The following is a 25143-nucleotide window of genomic DNA, read 5'->3' on the forward strand; positions in this document are numbered from 1 at the left end:
CTTGTAATGCATTTAAGGGAAGAGGACCCTGAGAACGTGCTGCGGAGTTTGCCTCAAAGAAGTCCCTTGGGGGTAGGGAGCGGCAGGAAGGAGAAGACTGCAGACCGGGTACCCGAGGACTCGCGGCGGAGGCCTCCGGCACGCCGCGGCGGCCTCCGCACCCCGCGGCTGGGGGACCCAGCTCCCCTCCAGGTTTCCCCCGCCAGGCCCGCAAGCGACCTCCCCAAGATGGCCACTGCGGGGGGCGGGCCGTCCGCCGCGTGCCCGCCCCGCGCTGCCGCGTGTCGATTGGGTAAGACGACTTGGTGGAGAACTGTGATTGGGTCTCAGGGCGGGAGCTGGGCGGGACCGGAAGGTGGTCCCAGCCCCTGGGTTCCGAGGGTCCCGGGCTCTGCGTCTGTCCCCGGGGAATGTGGAGAGCTGGCAGCATGTCCGCGGAGCTGGGAGTCGGGTTCGCATTGCGGGCAGTGAACGAGCGCGTGCAGCAGGCTGTGGCGAGGCGGCCGAGGGTGAGGAAAGGGCATGTGGGGGAACGATGGGCGGCCTCTGAGGAGGGGGACACCTGCGTGGGACTAGGTCGTCACGGTGACGCAGAAGTGTCTCCCCAAGGGGCGGGACCCGCAGGCGAAGCGTGAGCGAGGACCGCGGAGCCCCAGAAAGGCTAGCGAAGGATCTCCTCCGTGACCTCGAGTTGTGTCTGTTAGGTTCCCCAGAGGTTGGCTTTGTCGGTTCAAAAATGACCCACCACATAGTTAAAAATGACTGGTCTCCAGATGTCGGGGCCATTTTCCATTGCCTGGTGTAGGGGTCTTGTAAGACTCGAGGAGGGGCAGGCCCGTGCCTACACACAGGCTGCCTGAGAAGTGTGTGATTCCACAGCATGCAAAGGAGCCTCATCACCCGAGATCACGTGTGTGGCAGTGTCTGACAGCTAGTAGGTGCTCAGTGAATGTCGTTTCCTCCCCTGGCTAACTAACGTGGTGGTGGATTGGCCCGACTTTGCAGGCACCAGAACTGCATTTGTGAGTCTGGAGCTGGAGGAAGCCATCCCAAGCGGTTTAAAAGGAGTGTGTTGTTGGGTTTTTTTTGTTTGTTTGTTTTTGTTTTTTGTTTTTTCTACCGTATATATTTTGTTGCCTCTTGGGCTTCCAGGATCATCAGTACATGCTCATCTCTGGGCAAGATAGCTGAATAGTATCAATGACCTGAGCCCAAAGGATAAAGGCCTCTCTGATAAAGTGTTTATGGTTTCAGAACTCGGAATGCTGGCAAGAAGACAGAAGACCTGTATTCCAGTGTTTCCTTAACTACTGATTAGATGCTACCGTGAACAAATCATTTAACTACTCTGGCGCTCTGTTTCCTCTTCTGAACAGCAATAGAATGAACTCTGAAAGCTCTAAGCTTCTTCCTGGAATTAATATTTTATGATTATCAGTGATTCTCCAAGAAAAAAAAAATCTAGGTTTTCCCCTCACTTTGGGAGGTTATCCCAGGGTCTCTGTCAGGTAGATGGGCTGCCTATTCCACTTTTCCCTCTGAAAACTATTCATTCATCAGCATGATCCTAGGAATTTTGACATGGTCTCCTACAAAACTGATGGTCTTCCTAAGAAAGAAGAAAAATGGGACTTTTTACATTCAACCGGACTCCTACATGTCTTTGAGAATACTGTGATTCTATGAAAATCCCAGGTTGAGTGAGGGACTTGAAGACTGACCTATATGGATTAATCAGTCTCTTCTCTGATTGCTTCTGTGTGGATTTGTTGCAGCAGAATATACAGGGAAGCAGTGCTCTTTATGTAATTGGTATAGGAAGAGGTCAGATAGGTCTACACCTGAGTCCAGAATTGTTTGTGTTCCAGTCTCAGTTCTGCCACTGGGTGGCAGAGTCTTAGGTTGAACAATAAATGACATATCATCATCCATTCAGGCTACTTTTGGAGGAGATAGGCATGTTCACAGGTGGTTTGGACCTAGACCTAATCAGACCTCTTTTAGAATAAATGGGGCAATATTAATAATTAGACCAGGCCGAGGATGTGGGAAAAAAAGGTACACTCCTACATTGTTGGTAGAAATGTAAATTAACACAACCATTTTGGAAAGCAGTACAGAGATTCCTCAAAAAACTAGGAATAGCACCACCATGTGATGATCCAGCTGTCCCACTCTTTGTTATTTTTCTCAAAGAACTAAAATTAGCATACTCTAATGATATGGTCACATAAATGTTTTTATCAATGCAATTCACAATAATCAAGTTATAGAACCAGCCCAGGCATCCATCAACAGATGAATGGATATAGAAAATATAGCATGTATACACAATAGAGTTTTACCCAGCTGTAAAGAAGAATGAAATTATGGCATTTGCTGGTAAATGAATGGAACTAGAGAACATCATGCTAAGTGAAATAAGCCAGACTCAGAAAGTCAAGGATCAAATGTTTTCTCTCATATGCAGAAGCTAGAACAAAATAAGGGAAAGGAGGGCAGGCAGATACCATAAAAACAGCAGACAGTATAGTAAAGGAAGGGTATTGAGAGGGAGGAAGAGGGACAGGAAAAGGGAAGAACTAAAGAATGCAATTGACAAAATTATGCTGTGTACATAGCTGAATGTACTATAGTGAATTCTATCTCTGTATATCTATAAAGCACCAATTAATAAATAGGTATCCCAGTGAGTAGCAGGGAGACTGAGTCCAGGCATGTTGGAGCCAGTTTTACTTCCCCAGCTTGCAGCCAATAAATCACTCTTTTCTTTTCAAAAAAATAAATAGGTTGGACACAGTGGCCCATGCCTGTAATCCCAGCAACTTGGGTGGCTGAGACAGGAGGATCATAAGTTCAGTGCCAGCCTCAGCAAATTAGTGAAGCCCTAAGCAACTTAGAACAGTCCTGTTTCCAAATAAAAAAAAAAATTTTTTTTTAAGTTTTTTTAAAGGGTTGAGGGTGTGGCTAAGTGGTAAAACACCTCTGGGTTCAATCCCCAATACCTAAGTAAATAAATAGAAGGAAGAAGAAAGACCAGTAGAGGAGAGGAAGGGGAAGAAAAGGAAGGGAGAAGATTAGGGGAAAAGGAATCTCTGGGGACTGAAACAGAACAAATTATATTCCATGTACATATGATTATGTCAAAATCAATCCCACTTGTATGTATAACTAAAATGTACTAATAAAGACATTTTTAAAAAACACCAAAAACCTAGAAGTTAATCTGGAACCTTAGAATGGTTCTTATGCATAATCATCTGATTTCACCTACCATGAAAGAACCACAAGCTTAAAAAGGCCACCATATCCTTATACAAAAAGTACTCCCTAGTCGGGAGTAGTGGTGCATGCCTGCATCCCAGTGCCTCCTGAGGCTGAGGTAAAGGATCACAAGTTAAAGGCCAGCCCCAGCAAATTAGTGAGACCCTGTCTCAAAATAAAATAAAAACAAAAAGGGCTGGAGATGTAGCTCAGTGGTAGAACATCCCTGGGTTCAATCCCCAGTACTGGGCAGGGGGCGGGGGAGTATTTCTACAAAGACATCTGCCCAAAAGCTATGTGTTCAACCTCAGAATGACACCATTCTTGTTATTAATCATTGTGATGAAAGATAATTGTTTCAGAATATCTGATGTAATCTTCATTTGTCTTTTAAAACTTCCCTTTAGCCAGACTCAATGGTGCATGCCTATAGTCCCAGGGACTTGGGAGGCCGAAATAGGAGGATCACAAGTTCAAGACCAGCCTCAACAACTTAATGAGGCCTTCAGCAATTTATTGAGAACTTGTCTCAAAATGAAAAATAAAAATGGGCTTTGGTGTACCTCAGTGGTAAAACCCCCTTAGGTTAAATCTCTAGTACCCCCCCCTCCCAAAAGAAACACTTTCCTTTGCCTCGACCTCCTTTAATACACCCATAGTTTACTGTAAGGCACTCATATTACCCTTGTAGTGCTCTGCTGTTCCCCAATAAATATTATTGTTCTTTGAAGAAAAATAAAATAATTTTACCAGGGCTAGAGTAAGTTTCCAACACTGTATTCCCTCTCTAATTGTGGAGAAAACGACTAACATTTTTCCTGTCTCAGGTTAAGCTATCATGCCCACAAGTATGAGGAAATTCCAGACCTGGAAACCCAAGCAATGGCTCTCTCAGGGACACAAGTTGGACATTTATTATATTTACTGATCATAATGCTTGCAGCACAGTCCATGTATTCCCCTTTTAAAAACCCTCTGTTCCCCTGGCAGTTAGAATTGCATATAGCCTTTAATAGCTTAGTCTGCTGCTTTTCTCGTGTGCTAGCAAATTGGGAAAACTTTATCCTTTTTCTCAAAACCTTGTCCCCTGTTATTGGAATGTCATCATGGACAAGGACCAAGCCTCCCTTTAGTGAAATGACTTTTTGGTTTTTTGTTGTTTCTTTCCTTTTGGCAGTGGTGGAAACCCAGTGCCAGGAAGTGCTGTACCACTGACTACACTCCCGACCCCAGGAAGTGATTCTTAAGTCTCCATGAAACTTCCTTTAGCCAGACTCAATGGTCTCCAACATTGGTGTACATGAGAATCACTGAAGAGCTTGTTGGAAAGGAGATTCTTTCCAGACATGGTGGGCATGCCTGTAATCCCAGAAGCTCAGAAGGCTAAGGCAAGAAGATCGCAGGTTCAAAGCCAGCCTCAGCAATTGGCAAGGCACTAAGCAATTTAGCAAAACCCTGTCTCAAAAGAAAAAGGGCTGGGGTTGTGGCTCAGTGGTTAAGGGCCCATGAGTTCAATCCCTGGTACCAAAAAAAAAAAAAAAAAAGATTCTGAGGGTCGGGGGTATAGCTCAGTGGCAGAGTACTTGTCTGACATGGAGAAGGTGCTACGTTTGATCCGTGACACCATAAAAACAAAACCAAAGGGAGATTCTCAGAACCCAGCCCCAGAGATTCAAATTCAGTAGATCTCAGTGGGATCCTGGTGATACTAATGCAGTTGATCAAAGACTGCACTTTAAGGAAATATTGCTTTAACTTTGTCTAGCTCCCCTGAGAGAGAAATACCTTTTGCTAGTTATTAAAGTAGTTAACACTAAGTTGAGAAACCAGGAATATAAAAGGCATTTATGAACCAGGTACTGTGATACACACCTATAATCCCAGCTACTTGGAAGGCTGAGGTAGGAGGATTGCAAATTCAAGGTCAGCCTGGGCAGTTTAAGGAGTCCCCTGTCTCAAAATACATTATTCACTGTGGGAGACCAACCTTGCACATGACTGAGTCACACTCCCTGGCTGGATGCTGAGGCGCTCAGTCAGTCGCAGAATGTGGCAAAGCTTTCCCCACCCTTTTGGGGTTTGAGGGATGGTGTCTCATGCATGGGTGTGTCTTGCTATAGACCCATGGGTGGAGCTACACTCACCTATTCCTTTGTAATATTACCCCTTGCCCTGTTTAGGATAGAATCTTCCATGGAAGTGCCTTGTGTGTGTTCCCTTCTCTTACTGTGCCCTTGGGTGTGGCCTACCCAGGTGTCAGTCAACCTGCTGACAGTGGACATCATGAAGATAGACTCAGCCCCCTGAAACCTGACCCCTTGCCTCACTTGAATAGCTTCTCAATAAAAGGGGTCAGTGTGTGCTGCGGGAGCGCGCGCGCTCTCTCTCTCTCTCTCTCTCTCTCTCTCTCTCTCTCTCTTTCTCTCTTTCTGTGGATCCTTAAGATCAGAGGAGCTGTTACAGCAACCCCAAAAGAAAAAGGTATTTGTGTCTCTTGTGTGGTTATTTCGCGCAACCCAATTAGCCCAGTTTCCCTGGAGTGATCCCTGAGTTTTAGTCGAGAACGAAACCTGGCAATTCACTATTCTTTGATACTAATCTCCCTGAAATATCAGAAAAATGTATCTTACCAAATGCCCAGTTGATATCTATGCCGATTGTTCTACAGAATGCATCCTACAGGACTTAACTAGGATAATTTTCCCAAATGTTCACTCATGTGATGCTTTATCTCTTGGCAGGATCTCCCAGCCATCCAGCCCCGGCTAGTAGCAGTCAGCAAAACCAAACCAGCAGATATGGTGATTGAGGCCTATGGTCACGGCCAGCGCACTTTTGGAGAGAACTATGTAAGAACCCTCTCCCGGAGAGCCTTTGAAAGAGTCATGATTGCCAGGCTTCTGACGTTCTGTTTTTACCCTTTAGGTTCAGGAACTTCTAGAAAAAGCATCAAATCCTAAAGTAAGTGGATATCAGAAGTCTCCTGTTTGTATCTGAATCTTGACCCTTTAATTGAAAATTAGACTCCCTGTTGGTGGTTGAGCAGGAAATTGGGCTGGAGTAAAAAATTTTAGTTCATTTCTGCCTTCTGTCCCAAATACTCAGATTTTTCTGTCTTTATTCACACTATTGTTTTCTCTTTTGTGGCCATTTGGAAATGGTATTTTTGTTGTTGTTTTCTTTTTGGTACTAGGGATTAAAACCAGGGGTACCTCATTGCATTTTATATTCAACTACATCCCTAATCCATTTTATTTTTTATTTTGAGACAAAGTTTCATGATACAACTGAGGCTGGACTCAAACTTGCAGTCTTCCTGCCTCAGCCTCCTGGTTTTCTGGAATTGCAGGTGTGCACCACTGTGTCTGGAAAGAAGTGATGATTTTTAAGAGCTTGCTGTAATCCTCTGTCCTTTTGAGATTTGAAAGCTTAAATCAGTTTATCCTTAAAGAGTAATATCTAAAAGATGGAGAAAGTAGATGGGAACAAGGAAGGCACACAATGGAAGCCTTAGATTTTTCTTTTAAGTTTCCTTTTGCCTCATTAAGAGATGGCAATAGCAGTTTATTACACTTAAGGGACAGAGCAGATTGAAAGGTCACTAGAAGTGTGCAAATTATTTGAACTGGAGAGGCCTCCATAAAACATGAGTCAAACATGGTTATCTTTTTCACTTCAGATTCTGTCTTCATGTCCTGAGATCAAATGGCATTTCATTGGTCACCTACAGAAACAAAACGTCAACAAATTGATGGGTAAGATGAAACTCTAAATATGAAAACAAAACTACTGCAACATCATATGGCTTAGGCTACCTTCTGTGTAAGAGAGCAACTTACTAGAGCATACCCAATTCACCATGTGTATTGTGGAATTTTTAAAAATAATATTTAGAAAAGTAAAATTAAGAATTAACTATAGGGGCCAGGTGCAGTGGCACACACCTGTTATCCCAGTGGTTTGAGAGGTTGAGGCAGGAGGATCGCAGGTTCAAAACCAGCCTCAGCAACTTAGGCCCTAAAGCAACTTAGTGAGACCCTGTCTCTAAATAAAATATTTTAAAAAGCCTGGGGGTGTGACTCTATAGTTAAGCACCCTTGAATTCAATCCCTGGTACAAAAAAATATTAACTTCAGTGTTGAGGGTTATACTTCAGTAGTAATGCACTTGCCTAGCATGCACAAACTCCTGGGTTTGATCCCCAGCACCAAAAAAAAAAAAAAAAAAAATTAACTATAGAAAGGTTTAACTATATGATAGTGACAGATGGAGATCTTGAGGAACTGAATTTCTCTCAAGGTATCAAAACTAAACTATTTTTTTAACAGCTTCATTAAAATATAATTCATAAAAGTATAATTGACTTATGATAAATTGCACATATTTAAAGTGTACAATTTGATAAGTTTGGGCATAAGTTTATACCTGTGAAACCATCGCAATTAAAAAATCAACATATCCATTTCCCCAAAAGGTTTCCCCCTGTCTCTTTGTAATCCTTCCCTTCTTGCTCCTCCCCATTTCTCTTGCTCAAATGCCTCTTACCTGCTTTATCACTGTAGACTAATTCACAATTTTATAGTTTTACGTATATTTGTCATTCAGCATAATAAATTTGAGATTCATCATGATCATGCATGTGTTTAGCAGTTTGCTCCTCTTTATTGTTTCTCTTTATTTTATTCCATTGTATAAATATGTCACAATTTCTTTATCCATGGATCTGTCAAAAATTTGACTCGCTTGTAATTTTTATCTGTTACAAGAGAGTTGCTGTGAACATTCATGTACAAGTCTTTGTATGGACATATATTTTCTTCTCCATTGGAGTAAAATACTTAAAAGTAGAATGACTGATTCACATAGTGTATGTCTAATGTGTAACCTTTTTTTTCTTTTTAGTGCTGAGGTCTAAACTCTGTACTGCTCTTTTATCTCTACCTTTTTTGGGGAGGGGTGGGGGGTTGAACCCAAAGAAGCTTTACCACTAAACTACATCCCCAGTCCTTCTATCCCCCCCCCCCCCCCCCCCCCCCCCGGCAGTTCAGATAAGATCTCACAGAGTTGCTGAAGATCTTGCTGAGTTGCTGAGCCTGGCCTCAAATTTGTGATCCTCCTGACTCAGCCTCCCAAGTGCTGGGATTACAGACACATGCCACTGCACCCAGCAATCTTTAGATTTTAAGAAACTGCCAGCTGTTTTCCAAAATGGTTGTGCCACTTTAAATTTCCACCAGCATTGTTGAAGTTCTTGATAACAGTATATGGTCAGTCCTTTTTTTGTAGTTGTGGGGATCAAACCTAGCTTTGAACGTGTTATGCAAGCACTCTACCACTGAGCTACATCTCTAGCCCCAGTCTTTTACGTTTAGCCATTCTAATAGGTATGTGACTAGTTTGATAGTGCATGCCTATAATCCCAGCAATGAAAGGCTGAGGTGGGAGGATCACAAGTTCAGGGCCAGCCTCAGTAACTTAGCAAGGCCCTAAGTAACTTAGCAGGACCTTGTTTCAAAATAAAAAATAAAAAGGGCTGGGGATGTAGTTTAGTGATAAAGCACCCCTGGTTTAAATCCCCAGTACCCCCTTCAAAAAATAAAATAAAGGACTGAAGATGTAGTTCAATGGTAACCTCTCAATTCAGTCCCTATTACAAAAAAAAAAAAAAAAAAAAAACGAAGAAGAAGAAGAAGAAGAAGATATGGGGTCAAGTCTTTGCATTTATTTAATGGCTAGTGATGTTGAACATCTTTTTACCTGTTTACCATCTTTGATGTCTATATATTTTCAGGTGTCTTAAGTCTTTTGCCCATTGTTTTTCTTTTCTTTTTTTTTTTTCCTGTTGCTGGGGATTGAACCCTGAATCTCACACATGCCTGGGAAACACATATCTACCACTGAGCTATATCCCCAATCCTCTTTTGCTTATTCGTTAATTGGATTGTACTATTACTATTGAAACTAGAGAGTTCTTTGTACTGAATATAAGTCCTTTATCAGATATGTGCTTTGCAAATATTTTCCTCCAGTCTATGGTTCTCTTAACAGTGTCTTTTGAAAAACAGTTTTAATTTGATGAAGTCCAATTTATCAGTTTATTCTTTGTTGCTGGGATACAAATGTACACCACTGCACCTGGCTTGTAATATTTTTATATTATCCTTTTAATATCTTGAGAATCTCTAGTAAGGTCAACTCTCTCCTTCCTGATATTGGTAATTTGTATCTTCTCACTTTCCCACTAATCCCATCTAGCTAGAGATTTATCAAATTTATCTACTGTCAGGGACACCCTGAACAGGAGCTATGCACACACTTTTGAATCCTGAGTAATGAGGCACTGGACTGGTATTGTACTCTGCAATGCAGGTGGACTTTACCTCCCGCTCAGATTAGAAAGGTGCATCTCTGGGAGTGGGCATCACCCAATGGGGCTGAATTACACCCACCTGTTTGTTGTAATCCTACCCTTTTGCCCTTATTTGGATAGAGTGTTCCATGGATTAGCTCCCCTCAGAAATAAAAGCCTCACAACGTGCATGCCCCCTCTCTCACACCAGCCTCTCCTGTTTTTCTCTTGCCCCACTTTGCGGGAGCTTGAGGCTGTGAGACAGCGAAGCTGTCCTGACGCCCAGAAAAAGGTATTTCCGTGTCTGCGTGACCTTTTCATGTCACCCCAAATTCACTCCAGCGACCCCGGTTCAGTAGCCTGCGCTGGACAGAGGCTACAATCTACCTAATTTTTTCTATTATTCTATTATTATAATATGTTGTCATATAAACAAAAATATGTATTCTGGGGTTTATCACATGTGAAAGCAAAATGCATAACAACAATGACATTAAGAATAGAAGGAGAGGGCTGTGGTAGAGCACTTGCCTCACACACGCAAGACCCTGGGTTCAATCATCAGTACCACATACAAAAATAAACAAGTGAAATAAAGGTGTTGTGTCCAACTACAACTAAAAGAAATAAATATTTTTTTTAAAAAAAGAAGGAGAGAAAAATACAGTGTTGTAAAGTTTTTGAACTATATGTGAAATGATGATATACCCCTTGAAGGTGAACTGTTAAACCCTAAAGCAACTAATAAAATCACTTAATAGGGGCTGGGGATGTGGCTCAAGCGGTAGCGCACTCGCCTGGCATGCGTGTGGCCCGGGTTCAATCCTCAGTACCACATACAAACAAAGATGTTGTGTCCGCCAAAAACTAAAAAAATAAATATTAAAAAAATTCTCTTAAGGGGCTGGAGATGTGGCTCAGCGGTAGCGCGCTCGCCTGGCATGCGTGCGGCCCGGGTTCGATCCTCAGCACCACATACCAACAAAGATGTTGTGTCCGCCGAGAACTAAAAAATAAATATTAAAAAATTCTCTCTCTCTCTCTCTCTCTCTCTCTCTCTCTCTCTCTCTCCTCTCTCACTCTCTCTTTAAAAAAAATAAAAATAAAAAAAAAAATTCTCTTAAAAAAAATCACTTAATAAAGAGTTATTGCCATTGCCAAGCACACTAGCACACACAGAGGCTGAGGCAGAAGGATCACACATTCAAGGCCAATCTGAGCAACTTAGTGAGAGACCTGTCAAAAATTTTTTAAAAGGGCTAGGGCTGTTAGTTCAGTGGTAAAATGCTTGCCGGGCATACGCAAAGACCAGGATTCAGTCCCTAGTACTACACACAAATACACACACACACACACACACACACACACACATACACAAGAGTTATTGCTAATAAGTCAACAAAGGAACTATGGAATCATAAAATATGAAATGGTAATTTTTTTTGCGTAGTGATTTTGATTTTCATTTACCTAATGGCTAATGATATTGAGCATTGTTTCCTGTGCTTATTGATCATTTGTATATATTCTTTGGAGAAATATCTATTCAACTCCTTCGTGCTTTTTAATTTTAAGACAGGGTCTTGCTATGTTGTCCAGGCTGGCCTCAAATTCTAAACCTTCCTACCTTATCCTCCCAAGTAGCTGGGATGGTAGGCATGCACCACCATACCTGGCTATTTCCCCTTTTTTTTTTTAGTTGTAGATGGACACAACACATTTATTTACTTATTTTAATTTATTTACCTTTATGTGGTGCTAAGGATCAAACTCAGTGCCTCACATGTGCTAGGCAAGAGCTCGCTCCACCACTGAGCTATAACCCCAGCCCTATTTTTACATTTTAAAGTTGAAATTATTTGTCTTTATTATTCCTGAGTTGCAAATGTTCTTATATTTTCTGAACCAATCCCTTATCAAATAAATGGTCTGCAAATCTTTTCTCCCAGTTCCCTGTGTTGTCTTTCATATCCTTGGTGGTGGTATCCATTGTAGCACAGAAGTTTTTCATTTTGGTTTACTCTGATTTATCTATTTTTTTCTATTGCATTGTACACCTTGGTGTCATATCTGAGAATTCATTGCTTAATACAAGATCATAAAGATTTATTCTGTTTTCTTCTAATAGTTTTATAATTTTAGCTCTCACTGTTAGGTCTGTGTGAGTTTATTTTTGTATATAGTCTAAAGAAAATGTCCAACTTCATTCTTTCCCATGAACTTTCTTACACCTTCATCTGTGGTTTGGAAGAGATTTTTCTGACTATTGAATTCTAGATAAACACATTTTTTTTCTTTTAGTACTACAAAGATGTCATTCTGTCATTTCTTTATTGCATCATTTCCAATGAGAAATCTGATGTCATACTTGTCTTTGTTTCTACATTTGTAACATGCTTTCTTCTACTGATTAGTTTTAAGATTTTCTCATTATCTCTGTTTTTGAGCAATTTGATTATAATGTGCCAGTGTAATTTTCTTCATGTTTCATTTGCAGTTCTGGTGATTGAACTCAGACCTCTTACATGCTAGGCAAGTGCTCTGCCACTGAGCTACATCCCCAGCCCTTCATATTTCTTATATTTGGGGTTTGATGAATTTCTTGGATCTGTGTGTTTATAGTTTTCACACAGATATTTTTTAGAAAATTACTAAACAGGCTTAGGATTTAGCTCAGTTAGTAGAGCCTATGTTAGCATGTGCAAACCCTGGGTTCAATCTCCAGCACCACACAAAAAAAAAAAAAAAATAGACATTTTTTAGGACTGTTTGGAGCATTATTATTTCATTTTAAATAATTTCTTCAAGGTAACTAATCTTTTCTTTGGCCATGTCTAATTGGTCATCAGTGAATTTTTTTATCTCATACCTTGTAGTTTTCATTCTAGAAGTTCAGTTGGAGCCGAGCACACCTATTATCCCAGTGTCTTGGGAGGCAAAGGCAGGAGGATAGAGAGTTCAAAGCCAATCTCAGCAAAGATGAGGCGCTAAGCAACTCAGTGAGACCCTGTCTCTAAATAAAATACAAAATAGGGCTGGGGATGTGGCTCAGTGCTTGAGTACCCCTAAATTCAATCCCCAGTACAAAAAAAAAAAAAACAAGTAAGTTCAGTCTGAGTCTACATATATAGGTGTGTGTGTGTACACACACATACCTTCCATGTTTATTTTTTTTAATATATGGGACAGCTATAAGTGTTTATCTAACCTTTTCTACTAATTCTTTCATTTTTGTCTGCTCTAAATCAGTTTCAATTGATTGATATAACTCCTCATTATGCATCATATTTTTCTGCTGCTTACATACCTGTTAATTTTTGTTTGGATTGCCAGACTTTGTGAATTTTATCTTGTTGAATGGTAGTATTTTTATCTTCCTATTAATATTCTTGAGCTTTTTTCTAGAATAGAGTTAAGTTTCTTGGGAATAGTTTGATACTTTTAGGTCTTGCTTTTAAGATTAGTTGGTGTGACTACAGCAGAACTTAGTTTAGGGTTAATTATTCCCTGCTACTAAGGCTAGACCCCTCTGTACTCTAACCATTGCCCTAAATCTTGAGTTTTCCAGCCTGATTGGTGGGAATTGGCACAGTTCCACATCCTATGAGAACCTCAGGCACTGTTTCTTCTTATCTTTTCAAATAATTTTTTCTTGGGCCTTGTGCAATTTCCTCACATGAGTACACTGATCATTGCCCACCTGAATACTTGAAGGGAGACTATTTCAGACCACTGGCATCTTGTGTGCAGCTCCCTCCTCTCTGTCATTCCATCCTGTGAACTATGGCTGCCTTAGTCTTCCTAGGTACTCAGCTCCATTCCCTTAACTCAAGAGTCCACCACACTCTACCTCCGTTCCTCTTCACAGTGTCATATTCTAGAAAACTCTCTCTCTCCAGAAAACTCTCTAGAAAACTCTCTCCACAGCTGGAACAGTTGTGGTACTCTTTCCATTTGTTTTTCTTTGTCTTTCATTATGTGATATCTAGTTCTTATAACTATTATTTCATGTACTTTTCTTATACTATTTGTTGTTTCAAAAGATGGGAGGGCAAATCTGGTTCCTGTATTCCATTTTGTCAGGGAGCAGAGGTCTAACGTATTGTTGTTGGATATACATCATGGCACCAGCATGGTGTTGCATGCTTATAATGCCCGCAACTCGGGGGCTTAGGCGGGAAGATTGCAAGTTTAAGGTCAGCCTCGGCAACTTAGAAAGTCTCCACAATTTAGTGAGATCCTGTCTCAAAATAAAAAGGGCTAGAGAGGGCTGGGGCTGTAGCTCAGTGGCAGAGCACTTGCCTAGCATGTGTGAGGCACTGGGTTCCATCCTTAGCACCACATTAAAATAAACAAATAAAATAAAGGCATTCTGTCCATCTACAACTACAAAAAAAAAAAAAAAAAGATTTTTTAAAGTAAGCCTGAAAAATCAAAGGGAGGGGAGCAGTGCTGGAGATGTATCTCAGTGGTAGAATGCCCCTGGATTAAATCCTAAACACACACACACACACACACACACAAATTACTTCCTGCTTGGTTAGTCATTTTAATTCTAGAGCTCATTTATTTCATAGAAATACTTACACATGTGCACAAGTTCTATATCTAAGCATTGTAGTAAAAAAAAGAAAGAAAAAACCTAATATGTCCATTAAAAGAGGAATAATTATATAAATTGTGATCATATATTTATGGTATGCTGTTTTTGTTTGTTTGTTTGTTTGTTAAGTAACAGTGGCTCTATGGTACTAATGTGGAAAAATCTCCAGTATATTTCACAAATGGAAACAGACAACCCATGGAGTGTTTAGTGTAATTCAGTTTGTGGTGTTTTGTTTGTTTGTTTGTTTGTTTGTTTCTTAATGGCATTGTACATCATTGGTGAGGCCCAGGGTTCAGTCCTCAAGAACTCTCATCTCAAAGGTAACACAGTAGAATCTTCTAGGGTGAGGGACTTTGACTTTTATTGTACCTGCTCTTTTGTTTTGTTTTGTTTGGTACTGTTGAATCCAGGGGTACTCTCCCACCAGCTCCATCCCAGCCTTTTTTTTTTTTTTCTTTTTTTCTCCCCAGCCCTTTTCATTTTTTATTTTGAAACAGGGTCTTATTAAGTTGCCCAGGTTAGCTTTGAACTTGTCATCCTCCTGCCTCAGCCACCTGAGTAGCTGGGGTTAGAGGCATATGCCACCATATCAGGTGCTATTACATATGCTTCTACATGGCTTGATTTTTTTTTTTAATGAAGCACATATACTTTGTCATTTTTTAAAAATTTATTTTCTTAAGCAAAGTAGTCTGAGCTTAAATTCAGTATTAAGAGTATAGAATTCGTCATGTATATCTAAAAAGAATAAGTTTCTTAAAAAAGAGTATGGAGGGACTCAGGATGTGGCTCAAGTGGTAGTGCACTGGCCTGGCATGCATGAGACACTGGGTTCGATCCTTAGCACCACATAAAAATAAAATGAAGATATTGTGTACTAAAAATAAAAAATAAACATTAAAAAAAAGAGTATGGAATATGGAGGTAAGGGATAGGGAGTAGCTCAGTGGTAGAGCAATCCCCAGGACCACAAAAAGAAAAGAAAAGGGAGTCAGTTTCTGTGAACGTCTAGTGTGTTCGGGTCCCTGGGTAAGGGTCGCGAAATCACGGGGACCCAGGGGATGCAGAGCCAAGGCAGCAATTGCAACTGCATGCTGAGGTTTATTTGTAAGTTCCTTTTATATTCTTCTTCTAACAAAGCAAGCAATTCTTCAGTAACATTTCATCTACATTGCCCAAATATCATGTCTCAGCGGGTACACAGAGCTAAATTCAGATTGTTCCTGTTCATTTGATAAGTACCCTCCCAAAGTTCTTTGTAGACATTATCTAATCCCCGAATGTACTGTTCCCAGGTCCAGTATGCAGGAAGCTTCTTCCTCTAGGCCAAACCATGCAGAAGCTTGTGACTTGCGATAAGGGGAAGAGAACTTTTCCTCCTCCTAGCTGAGGTTTGCCTCAGCTGACCTAAATCACAGCCACAGCCCTTGCAAAGTGTCAGGCTGAGGGAGCTAAACTCTGCACACTTAAACCCCAACAAGTTTGCCTTAATTTAAATCACAATTCTAATATTTGTTAATTTTGTAAACTTGAATTTAAAAAGACTATTCTTTGCCTCAGTTTTCCCTTCTTTACATGGAGATAATAGTATTTCATTAGCTGTTAAAAAGGAATAATTAAGCTGGGCACAGTGGCGCACACCTATAATCCCAGCGGCTCAGGAGGCTGAGGCAGGAGAATCGTGAGTTCAAAGCTAGCCTTAGCAATTAGTGAGGCCCTAGGTAACTTATCGAGATCCTGTGTCAAAATAAAACAACAACAACAAGAACAATAAAAAACATTTTAAAATAAAAAGGAGGGGGACTCAATGGCTAAGTACCCCAGGTTCAGTCCCTGGTACAAAAAAAAAAAAAAAGAATTCAGGCCAGGCACCTGTAGTTCCAACTATTTGGGAGACTGAGGCAGGAAACTTGAGAGGGCAATGCTGCCTGGGCAATATGAGACCCTGTCTCAAAAAAAAAAAGAAAAGAAAAAAATGATTATGTGGGCTAGGGGTATTTTTCAGTGGTATAGTGCCCACCTAGTGTACACAGAGGCCCTGGGGTCTATCCACAGAACGGTGGGTAGGGAGTTAAATGCTAAATAGCTGGACCTATAATCCAAGCAACTCAAGAAACTCAAGAAGCTGAGTCAGGAGAATCACAAGTTTGAGGCCAGTTTAGCAACTTTGTGAGATCCTGTCTTAAATAATAAAAAATTAGCTCAGTGGTAAAGCACTCCTGGGTACCACAAAAAATAAAATTAAATTAAAAAATAACTAGTTGGTGTTGCCTGTCACTGTTGATCTTTATCTGAGGCAAGCAAGGCTGATACTTCATCTCATGTACACTTTGAAAAAGGAGATGGCTCCAGTGCCTTCATTGAACCACTTAGCTTTCATTGTTTGGGTCATTTTGATATCCCTGTCACACAAGAACACCTGCATCCCAGAAGGGTTAAGAACACATTGATATCATGTATTCTGGCTTCCACTAGTTAGTCTTTCTTGTCACCTACACCTTTTTCTCTCAGTGTGAACTGAGACTTAATCAGATGAAACCTGTTATTCAGAATCTCTCAAATTACCAGCCTCTCGAAGAGCCTGGGTACATATGCCTCCTGATTGTGGTGTGTCTGTTTCCCTTTCCGTATTCAACTTTGCTCATGAGCCATTGATGATCTGATGTTTGAACTTAGATCTTGTAAACTCTTGTGTTTGTCTCCTTTTATCTCCTTAGTGGAACTAAGCTTTGAATGTCTTTTTCTTTTCCTGGGATATTTTTCCCTATAGCAGTTCAAAGATTTACTGCATGTTAGCTACCTTGCCTCTTTCTCATTTACAGCTGTTCCCAACCTCTTCATGCTGGAAACAGTGGATTCTATGAAGTTAGCAGACAAAGTGAACAGTTCCTGGCAGAAGAAAGGTTCTGCTGAAAGGTTGAAGGTTATGGTCCAGATTAACACCAGTGGAGAGGAGAGTAAGTTACCAGCCCTGTATTATAGATTTTTTTTTCTCCCTTAAGATAACTAAAGATCTCAGAGAATGATGAGCATAAGTGTCTGACCCATAAAGTTATAGAAAGAAGTCACAGGCCTCTAAGTTGTTATATGTGTGATATAGAAGTATAATGATATGCAAGCCAGTCCTTATATAATTCTTTAATATGGCCTGGTTTGTTATATCTTAATTTGGGGGAGGAGAGGATGAATCAAAAAGGAATTGTGCAGAGCTGGGCGGGATGGCAAACGCTTGTAATCCCAGTAACTTGTAGGCTGAGGCAGGAGAATCACAAATCAGAGACCAGCCTCAGCAATTTAGCAAGGCCCTGTCTCAAAATAAAAAGGGCTGGGGATGTGGCTCAGTGGTTAAGCACCCCTGGGTTCAATCCTGGTACAAAAAGAAAGAAAGAAAGAAAGAAAGAAAGGATGAGGCTGGGTACAGTGACACATGCTTGTGTAATCCCAGCAACTTGAAAGGCTGAGGCAGGAGGATCACAAGTTCAAGCCCAGCCTGGGCAACTTAGTGAGACCCTGTCTCAAAAAATGAAAAGGACTGGGGATATAGCTCAGTGGTAGAGCACCACTGAGTTCAATCCTTAGCACCAAAAAAAAAAGAGAGAGAGAGAGAGAGAGAGATTGAGACTCTGATCTCCTGAAAGTCCCCAAAGGTCATCATCACTCCTGAAAGGAATTGTAGAGTTACACGTCTAATACATTTTAGGGTTTGAAAAGATTACCTAGTGTTGCATTGGAAGAGAATCAAAGAAAAATCCCTGTGAGTACCAGTCAATGACTATCTTACAAGGCCTGGGATAACAGCTTAACATAGCAAGAAGGATCACAACCTTTAAAATCAGACAGGCTTGAGCATCACCAAAAATTTCCAGCTTTGTAATTTGAGGTCCATTACTTTACCTTCCTGTACCTCATTTTCCTTGTCTGGCAATGGTATCATAATAGTACCCACTTCAGAGAATGTGACAAGGATTGAATATGGTGACGCAGGCAAAGCTGTAAGCACAGAACCCCACTCGTCTTCCTTCTTAGTTTTTTGTTAAAAATAAGTGTTTGAAGCCAGGAATTGTGGCACATGCCCATAATTCTAGCTACTTACCAGACTTAGAGAAGAACCACAAGTGTCTGAGTCCAGCCTTAACAATTTAGCAAGACTGTCTCAAAATTTTAAAATCTGGGCCGGCGGGTGGGCCCTGGTGGTATAGTTCATTGATAGAATGCCCCTTGTTTAATCCTGGACCCACAAAAAAAAAAAAAAGGCTGGGATGTAGCTCAGTGGTAGAGTGCTTCTGAGGGAAATCCCCAGTATGACAAGTAAGTAAGTGAGGAAATAAATAAAGGAACTTTTTGGTAGGTAAGTAAGTAAACACACACACACACACACACACACACACACACATAAGGTTGGAAGCATCTTTTTGTTAAGAATAAATGTTTGAAGCCAGGCATGGTGGCACATGCCTATAATTCTAGCTACTTTGGAGGCTAAGGCAGGAGTACCCAATAGTTTGAGTTTAACCTTTGCAGTTTAATGAGACCCTGTCTCAAAAAGTAAGAAGGATTGAAGATGTAACTCAGTGGTAGATCATCTTTGGGTGCAATCCCCAGTACCATGTATTAGGGGGAAAACGGCTAGGGATGTAGCTCAGAGAGCTCTTGCCTAACATGTGCAAAGCCCTGGGTTCCTCTAGCACTACACAAAAAAAAAAAAAAAAATGAATAACAAAATTCTGAGATGGAGTAAAAAGAATCTGATTTATAGCTCTTTCCTTGAGAAATTCAGAACCTGGCTAGAAGGGGAGCAACACAGAACACCAAACCTAAAGTTGCTCCTTGGGACTTGATGATAATGTATTCCATGAGGTCCTCATCTAAGAGTTATCTTCTCTGGTAGAAGAGATGGAAGAAAATGGAGCCCTCCTCCTCTGGCTGTTTAAGGCATTTCAGCTTATGTGTCTTCTGTTTCTTTTTGTGAAGGTAAACATGGCCTTCCACCTTCAGAGACAATACCCATGGTGGAACACATAAATACCAAGTGTCCCAGCCTGGAATTCGTGGGACTGATGACCATAGGAAGCTTTGGGCATGATCTTAGCCAAGGACCAAACCCCGACTTCCAGGTACTAGGGGCCAGGAGTTGGGTGGGGTGAGGGATTACTCATGTGCAAAAGAAGGATCTTGGGGTTAGGGGTGTAGCTCTGTGGTAAAGTGCATGCTTAGCGTGCATGAGGCCCTGGGCCAGATGTTGTAACTTCAAAGACATTTCACATACATAAAAAGTAACAGTCAAAAATAAGGAAAATCAGAATAGGGGAGGGAAACTAGGCGGAGGGAGGAGAGGAGGGAAATGCAGGAGAGTGGGAACTGAATGGCGACTGAAATGGAGTAAATTAAATTCCATGCATATATGACTTTTGTCGAAATGAACACCACTGCTATGTATAACTGTAATACTTTTAATTTTTAAAAAATTATGAGCTATGAAAGAAACAAGAAAAAAAGACATCCCTCATATTGCCTAGTAGATATTATAACCCTCTTCTGAACTCTCTCATAAGGGAAAGGAAACAGTAGGTTCTCAAATACCACAGACATTTCTAGCTAATTTGAAATTGGCTCACACAGTTTTTAAAGCTTTTTCTTCCTAATGACTGATAGTTTTCTTCTTTCATTGTTATTTTTTTCTGTTTTATTTTGTTTGCAGTTCTGGGATTAAACCCAAGGCCTCCTGCAAGAGCTGTACCACTGAACTACATCCATAGCCCCAATAGTTTTCTTGAAAGTGGGGGGTTTTATTAAAGCATTTCTAATACTTCTGGCAATTTTGACAGGCCTCAGAATCATGCAGAATAAATAATCTTCAGGGATGATCAGATTTGGTTATTTTCAGACATCATTAGAGATGGCAGGAATAAAATGGGTATCGCGCTTGTGTCTCTGTCAGGTGTTACTGTCCCTGCGGGAGGAGCTGTGTAGAAAGCTGAGCATCCCCACTGACCAAGTTGAGCTGAGCATGGGCATGTCCATCGACTTCCAGCATGCAGTAAGTGTCCTTCTGGGTGCCCTTTTCTGCTTTAGAGTAGGGTCCAAAAGGATGAAGCAGAAATAGGTTTCTGGTAAGTAAACCTTTGAAATGCCTCCTTGCAGATTACCCAGTCCCAGGGATTGTCAACTATTCTAAGAAAATTTGTAGACGGTACAGCCTAACATCTAATTTTCAAAAATTCAGTATAATTCCCTGAGTGTAATCTAAAAGAAACTATAGGCTGGGAGGATATCCCAGTGGTAGAGCACATGCGTTAGCATGCACTAAGCCCTGGGTTCAATCCTTTGACACCAAAAAAAGAAAGAAATTAACTAATTTTTAAAGGCATTTCATCATGTAAACACCAGGGCATGAATATATGACAGTATTTTTTTTTCTTTTCTTTTTCTTTCTTTATTTCTTTCTTTTTTTTTTTTCTTGTGTGTGTGTGTGTGTGTGTGCGTGCGCGCGCGCCAGGGATTTTAAAAAGGGTTGCTTAATTACTGAGACACATCCCCAGCCCTTTTATATTTTATTTAGAAACAGGGTCTTGCTGAGTTGTTAGGGCCTCACTAAGTTGCTGAGGCTAGGTTTGAACTCAAGATCCTCCTGCCTCATCCTCCCGAGCCACTGGATTACAAGTGAGCACAGCATATCAGTAAATCTTAGTGAGGTGATCTGATACTTAATCATGTGTAGATTCACCATGAATTCAACAGCTGTAAATACAAACTGATAGAGGATATTTATTGGCAACATATACAGGAGTTTATAGAATAGTAAATAACTAGCCAGTCATGGTGGCACATGCCAGTGACTTTGGATGCTGAGACAGGAGAATCACCAGTTTAAAGTCAGCTTCAGCAATTTAGCGAGGCTCTAAGCTACTTAGCAAGACCAGTCTTAAAAAATAAAAAGTGCTAGGGTTGTATTTCAGTGGTAAAACATCTGGGTTCAATCTCTAGTACCAAAATAATAATAATAATAATGAATAAGAATAGTAAGTAATTTGATAAAGTTCTAAAAAATTAAAGCATAATACATACCTGGAAAATTATATATACTAAACCAGTATAAAAAGTCTTTCTGTTTATAAGTTAAATGCAGTTAGCTTCTGTGCTCTAATAATTGTAGTAAGGCTTTTTCTTCTACCTGACCATGGCACATTGGAAAGGCATGTGGGCTGAGACAACTCTTCCCTATACAGTTGTATCCTATATACCCCCATTGTCCAACAGCCCTGGTCTCCACTGAACTAAATGCCATCGAGCTCCCCAAGTTCTGTGGAAACCCAGAAATCATTACTTGCTTCCTGAACACCTCCCTGGTACTTCCCCAGGGAGAACCACACCCCATAGCTGCATTATCATGTTCTTAATAGAAGCCTCTGGAGAGCCAGAAGGAGAGGCACAGTTTCAGATTAACTACATTTTACTATTTTTAAAAATCATCCTCAATACTTTCTCCTCTTTCCCATAGATTGAAGTAGGCTCTACAAACGTCCGGATAGGAAGCACCATTTTTGGAGCACGGGATTTCTCAAAGAAACCTGCCCTGGACAAGAGTACAACAGACCTGAAGGCCCCAGTGGGGGTGGCACAGGAACACTGAGCTGAGGACAACCAAGAAGACTAACTATGCACAAACCCTGATTCTCATTTTGATATTGCCCGTGTTACAGCCCAATCATGCTCTCTTGTGACCTTGATAGAGCACTGATGATCACATGTGTTGATGGAAACCATCTCACGTAGAAAGCTTACTTCAGGCAGTGGCTTTGGATTAAATTTGAGAAATCCAGTCTCTTCTACAGAGCAAACACCAAATCAGTAGCCAGGAAGTGAGTTTAATGTTGAATTCTGCGGACAAGCACCAACCAATCTGTGAATCTCTTTTTCAAGTTAAAATTTGAGTCACTGAGCCAAAGGTAGTGGCATACACCTATAATCCCAGGGGGAGGCTGAAAGAAGAGTAACATAAGTTGGAGGCCAGACTGTGTAACTTAGACCCTTAGCAAGTCTCAAAATAAAAAGGGCTGGATGTAGCTTAGTGGAAAAGCACTTGCTTCGCATGTGTGAGAATCTGGATTCAATCCCCAGTACTGGAAAAAAAAAAAAAGTGGAGTCATGAATGCCTATAATTATGAAAGTCAGAGGGATTCCCCACCCTCCTCCCACTTCAATAGGAAATTCCTATGATTACAGACTTCTTACAAGTTCCTACTTAATGGTCACCTTTGCTGCTCAGTAGATAGGGAAGGTATTCTCTGCTCAGGAATGGCAATATAAGTAACATAAACAGTGGTTTAAATTAAGGCTCCAAACACAAATTTTTGCTAGAGGGAGTTTGTGTGATTGACCACTGTGATACTGACCCTGAAATTACAGGGGTTAATTGATTGTAAATAGGACCTGGGTCTTTCTGAGGTCCTTGTGAACAGACCAGATTTTGAGCTTTTACCTCTAGGACCTACAGTGATGGAATTTAATACAATTTCTCCACCATAATCCTCTTTCGGGTGACTTTCTAGACAAAAAAAAAAAATGAATTTCACCACTCCTCAAAAATGAAAGTTCTATCCAGGCACGGTGGTGCACACCTATATTTCCAGCCATTTGGGAGGCTGAGGCAGGAGGAACTCAAGTTTGAGGCCCACCTGGGCAATTAGTGAGACTATGTCTCAAAATGAAAAAGGGCTAGAGGTAGAGCTCAATGGTAGAGCACTTCCCTGGCTCACATAGAGTCCTGGATTCTATCCCCAGTACTGGGGAGAGAAAAAGAAAAAAATTGAAGTCATTAAAGCCAGTTCAGACACATGGTTTCAACAAGGCTTTCCTTTGACGTTCCCTTTCTGAGGAAGCATTTTCTACGCACATTTACAGCTCCCCGCTGTATTTATAAGCCAGAATTTTGAAGCTCTTCTTGATTGTTAATAAAGCATTGATATCTTCAAAAACCAGAAAGCACAATTCTCTAACAGTCATGACAGATGGCTTCAACGTGGGTTGTTTATTTTCTAGATAGCTTTTTCTCTTATTTGTTCAAGCCCTCGTCTTTAATTTTATGAAATAACTTTGAGAACATGATGCTGCTGCTGAATGTAATTTTGTAACACACCATTATGATTCCTGTACTGTTTCAATCAAAGCTATAGTGTGATATTTCAGAGTGTTAAATAAAATGTGAGTTTGAATTATACCATCTGTGCCAATTACAAAGCAATTAAAAGATTTATTTTTTATGATCTGGTGTAGTAAGTGATCTAACAGGAGGTGGGCATTGGAACCGACAGGGAGCAGCTGTGCCTGTTGCTTGCCAGCCTGGGCTTTGAAGAAGGGTTTTTCTTGGATCACAGATGCAGCCAAAGCCATGCTACGGATAAAAAAGAGATTCTGAACTTCTAGGGCAAGGAAATTAAATGATGATTCAGGAATTACAAAGAGGTTAGCTTTTGCTGCAGGAAACTCTTGAATTGCCTCTAGATGGCGACATTGGCTAAACTGGGGCAAGAATTAGGGCTCCACTGTCAGCAATTTACCCTGGAAGGGATTCCTGGTTATTTTAGTCTCCTTCTCTCTTTTGTTGGTTTATTTATTTGGGCAGTGCTGGGTATCAAACCCAGGGCCTTATGCATAGTAGGCAATCGTTCTATCATTGATTTGCACTGCTAACCTTACCATATTTCTTGGTGTGTTTGTTTTTATGTTTTATCTTGAAACAGGGCCTCACTAAATTGCTGAGGCCGATTTCAAACTTGTGATCCTCCTGAGTCAGTGGGATTACAGGCCTATGCCTTCTTCCATACCCAGTAGGCTTATCACACTTCTTAAAGCAACCTCTCAATTGTATCACCTCCCAGTTTTTCTCTTTTTTTAGCATTCATGGTTAATAAGCACTCTCCCTCATATTCTCTTATTTTAATCTCATAACAGATGGTCGTGTATTTTAGGCTACTTGGTGATATCATTTTTTGGACAGGCAATGAGGCCCAGAGCAGGGACCCTCCTTGTTTGAGATCAGAACAAGTTGGTGGCAGGGTAAGAAATAAACTCCAGACTCCTGACTTCTCTGGTCTGCAGCTTGGTCACTACATTACCATGGTATTCTTGGCTTTTTGCCGTAACAGGGATTGAACCCAGGGCTTCTCATGTCCTAGTCAAGTGCTCTATCTCTGGCTTTAATCACTGAGAAATAGCATTCTTAGATTTGCGGCTCTAACTTCAGAGACCTATATCACTATATAACATATGTGCAGTTTTTAGTTTGTTGTATTACTTGAGAATCGATGCATCTTAATGCAGAACAAACTCTGAAACCACAAGCAGTGGTGGTGAGAAGGAAGGAGAGAATTAAACTCAGCCATGAGGAGGATTAGCCTCCCTTCCGTCATCCCACTTCCCTGGCATGCACATTCCTCCTCCAAATTCAAACTCTCCCACAGTCTGCGGGGCTCAGAGTGTGCAAGACTGTGCCCTCCCTCCCACCCCCGCTCCCCAGGGCTGAACCAGCAGTCAGTTCTGTTACCCAAGACTAGACACAGAAGGAATGAGGTCAGAACGGGGCATTCTTAAAACCCAAGATATTTTTGTCCTTTGGAAAACAAGTAACCCCGTTCTTCCCACCAAAGCTTTTAGAGGGGAAGGATAATTCCTGAAGGACTACAGTAGGGGTGGGACTTTGCCAGTATGCAATTGGAAATGGTTTGCTCTGGGAACAGTGACTGACTTTACCATGAAATCAGTTGAATGCTATTACATCAGCCTCATGACTAAGGGTAAAAGAATCCAAACCACCATCCTCCAAAATGATGTACAAATCTGCCCTCCATGAAGGAACACATAGGTAAAGAAAAAGAGAAAAGGATTTTTTTTTTCCCCAGTGCTGGGGCTCAAACTCAGGGCTTTG

The 25143-nt window shown here is 41.0% G+C and overlaps 1 protein-coding gene across 1 annotated transcript; it reads left to right on the forward strand.

Moving 5' to 3' along the window:
* The first annotated feature begins 334 nt into the window (after nucleotides 1-334).
* Nucleotides 335-23436, forward strand: Plpbp (pyridoxal phosphate binding protein). The gene is made up of 8 exons (XM_026404703.2): nucleotides 335-509; nucleotides 6006-6113; nucleotides 6190-6225; nucleotides 6944-7019; nucleotides 17042-17176; nucleotides 19191-19333; nucleotides 20158-20256; nucleotides 21718-23436. Exons 1-8 carry the CDS (start codon nucleotides 411-413, stop codon nucleotides 21847-21849), a joined length of 828 nt encoding a protein of 275 aa, XP_026260488.1. The 5' UTR covers nucleotides 335-410; the 3' UTR covers nucleotides 21850-23436.
* The last annotated feature ends 1707 nt before the right edge of the window (nucleotides 23437-25143 follow it).

Source organism: Urocitellus parryii, chromosome 14 (assembly GCF_045843805.1).
Source record: "Urocitellus parryii isolate mUroPar1 chromosome 14, mUroPar1.hap1, whole genome shotgun sequence".
Classification (NCBI taxonomy): domain Eukaryota; kingdom Metazoa; phylum Chordata; class Mammalia; order Rodentia; family Sciuridae; genus Urocitellus; species Urocitellus parryii.

Coding starts and splice junctions, on each gene's coding strand:
- Plpbp (XM_026404703.2), top strand. CDS start 411: ATGTGGAGAGCTGGCAGCATGTCCGCGGAGCTGGGAGTCGGGTTCGCA. Junction 6,226..6,943: donor AAAAAGCATCAAATCCTAAA/GTAAGTGGATAT, acceptor TTTTCACTTCAG/ATTCTGTCTTCATGTCCTGA. Junction 7,020..17,041: donor AAACGTCAACAAATTGATGG/GTAAGATGAAAC, acceptor TCTCATTTACAG/CTGTTCCCAACCTCTTCATG.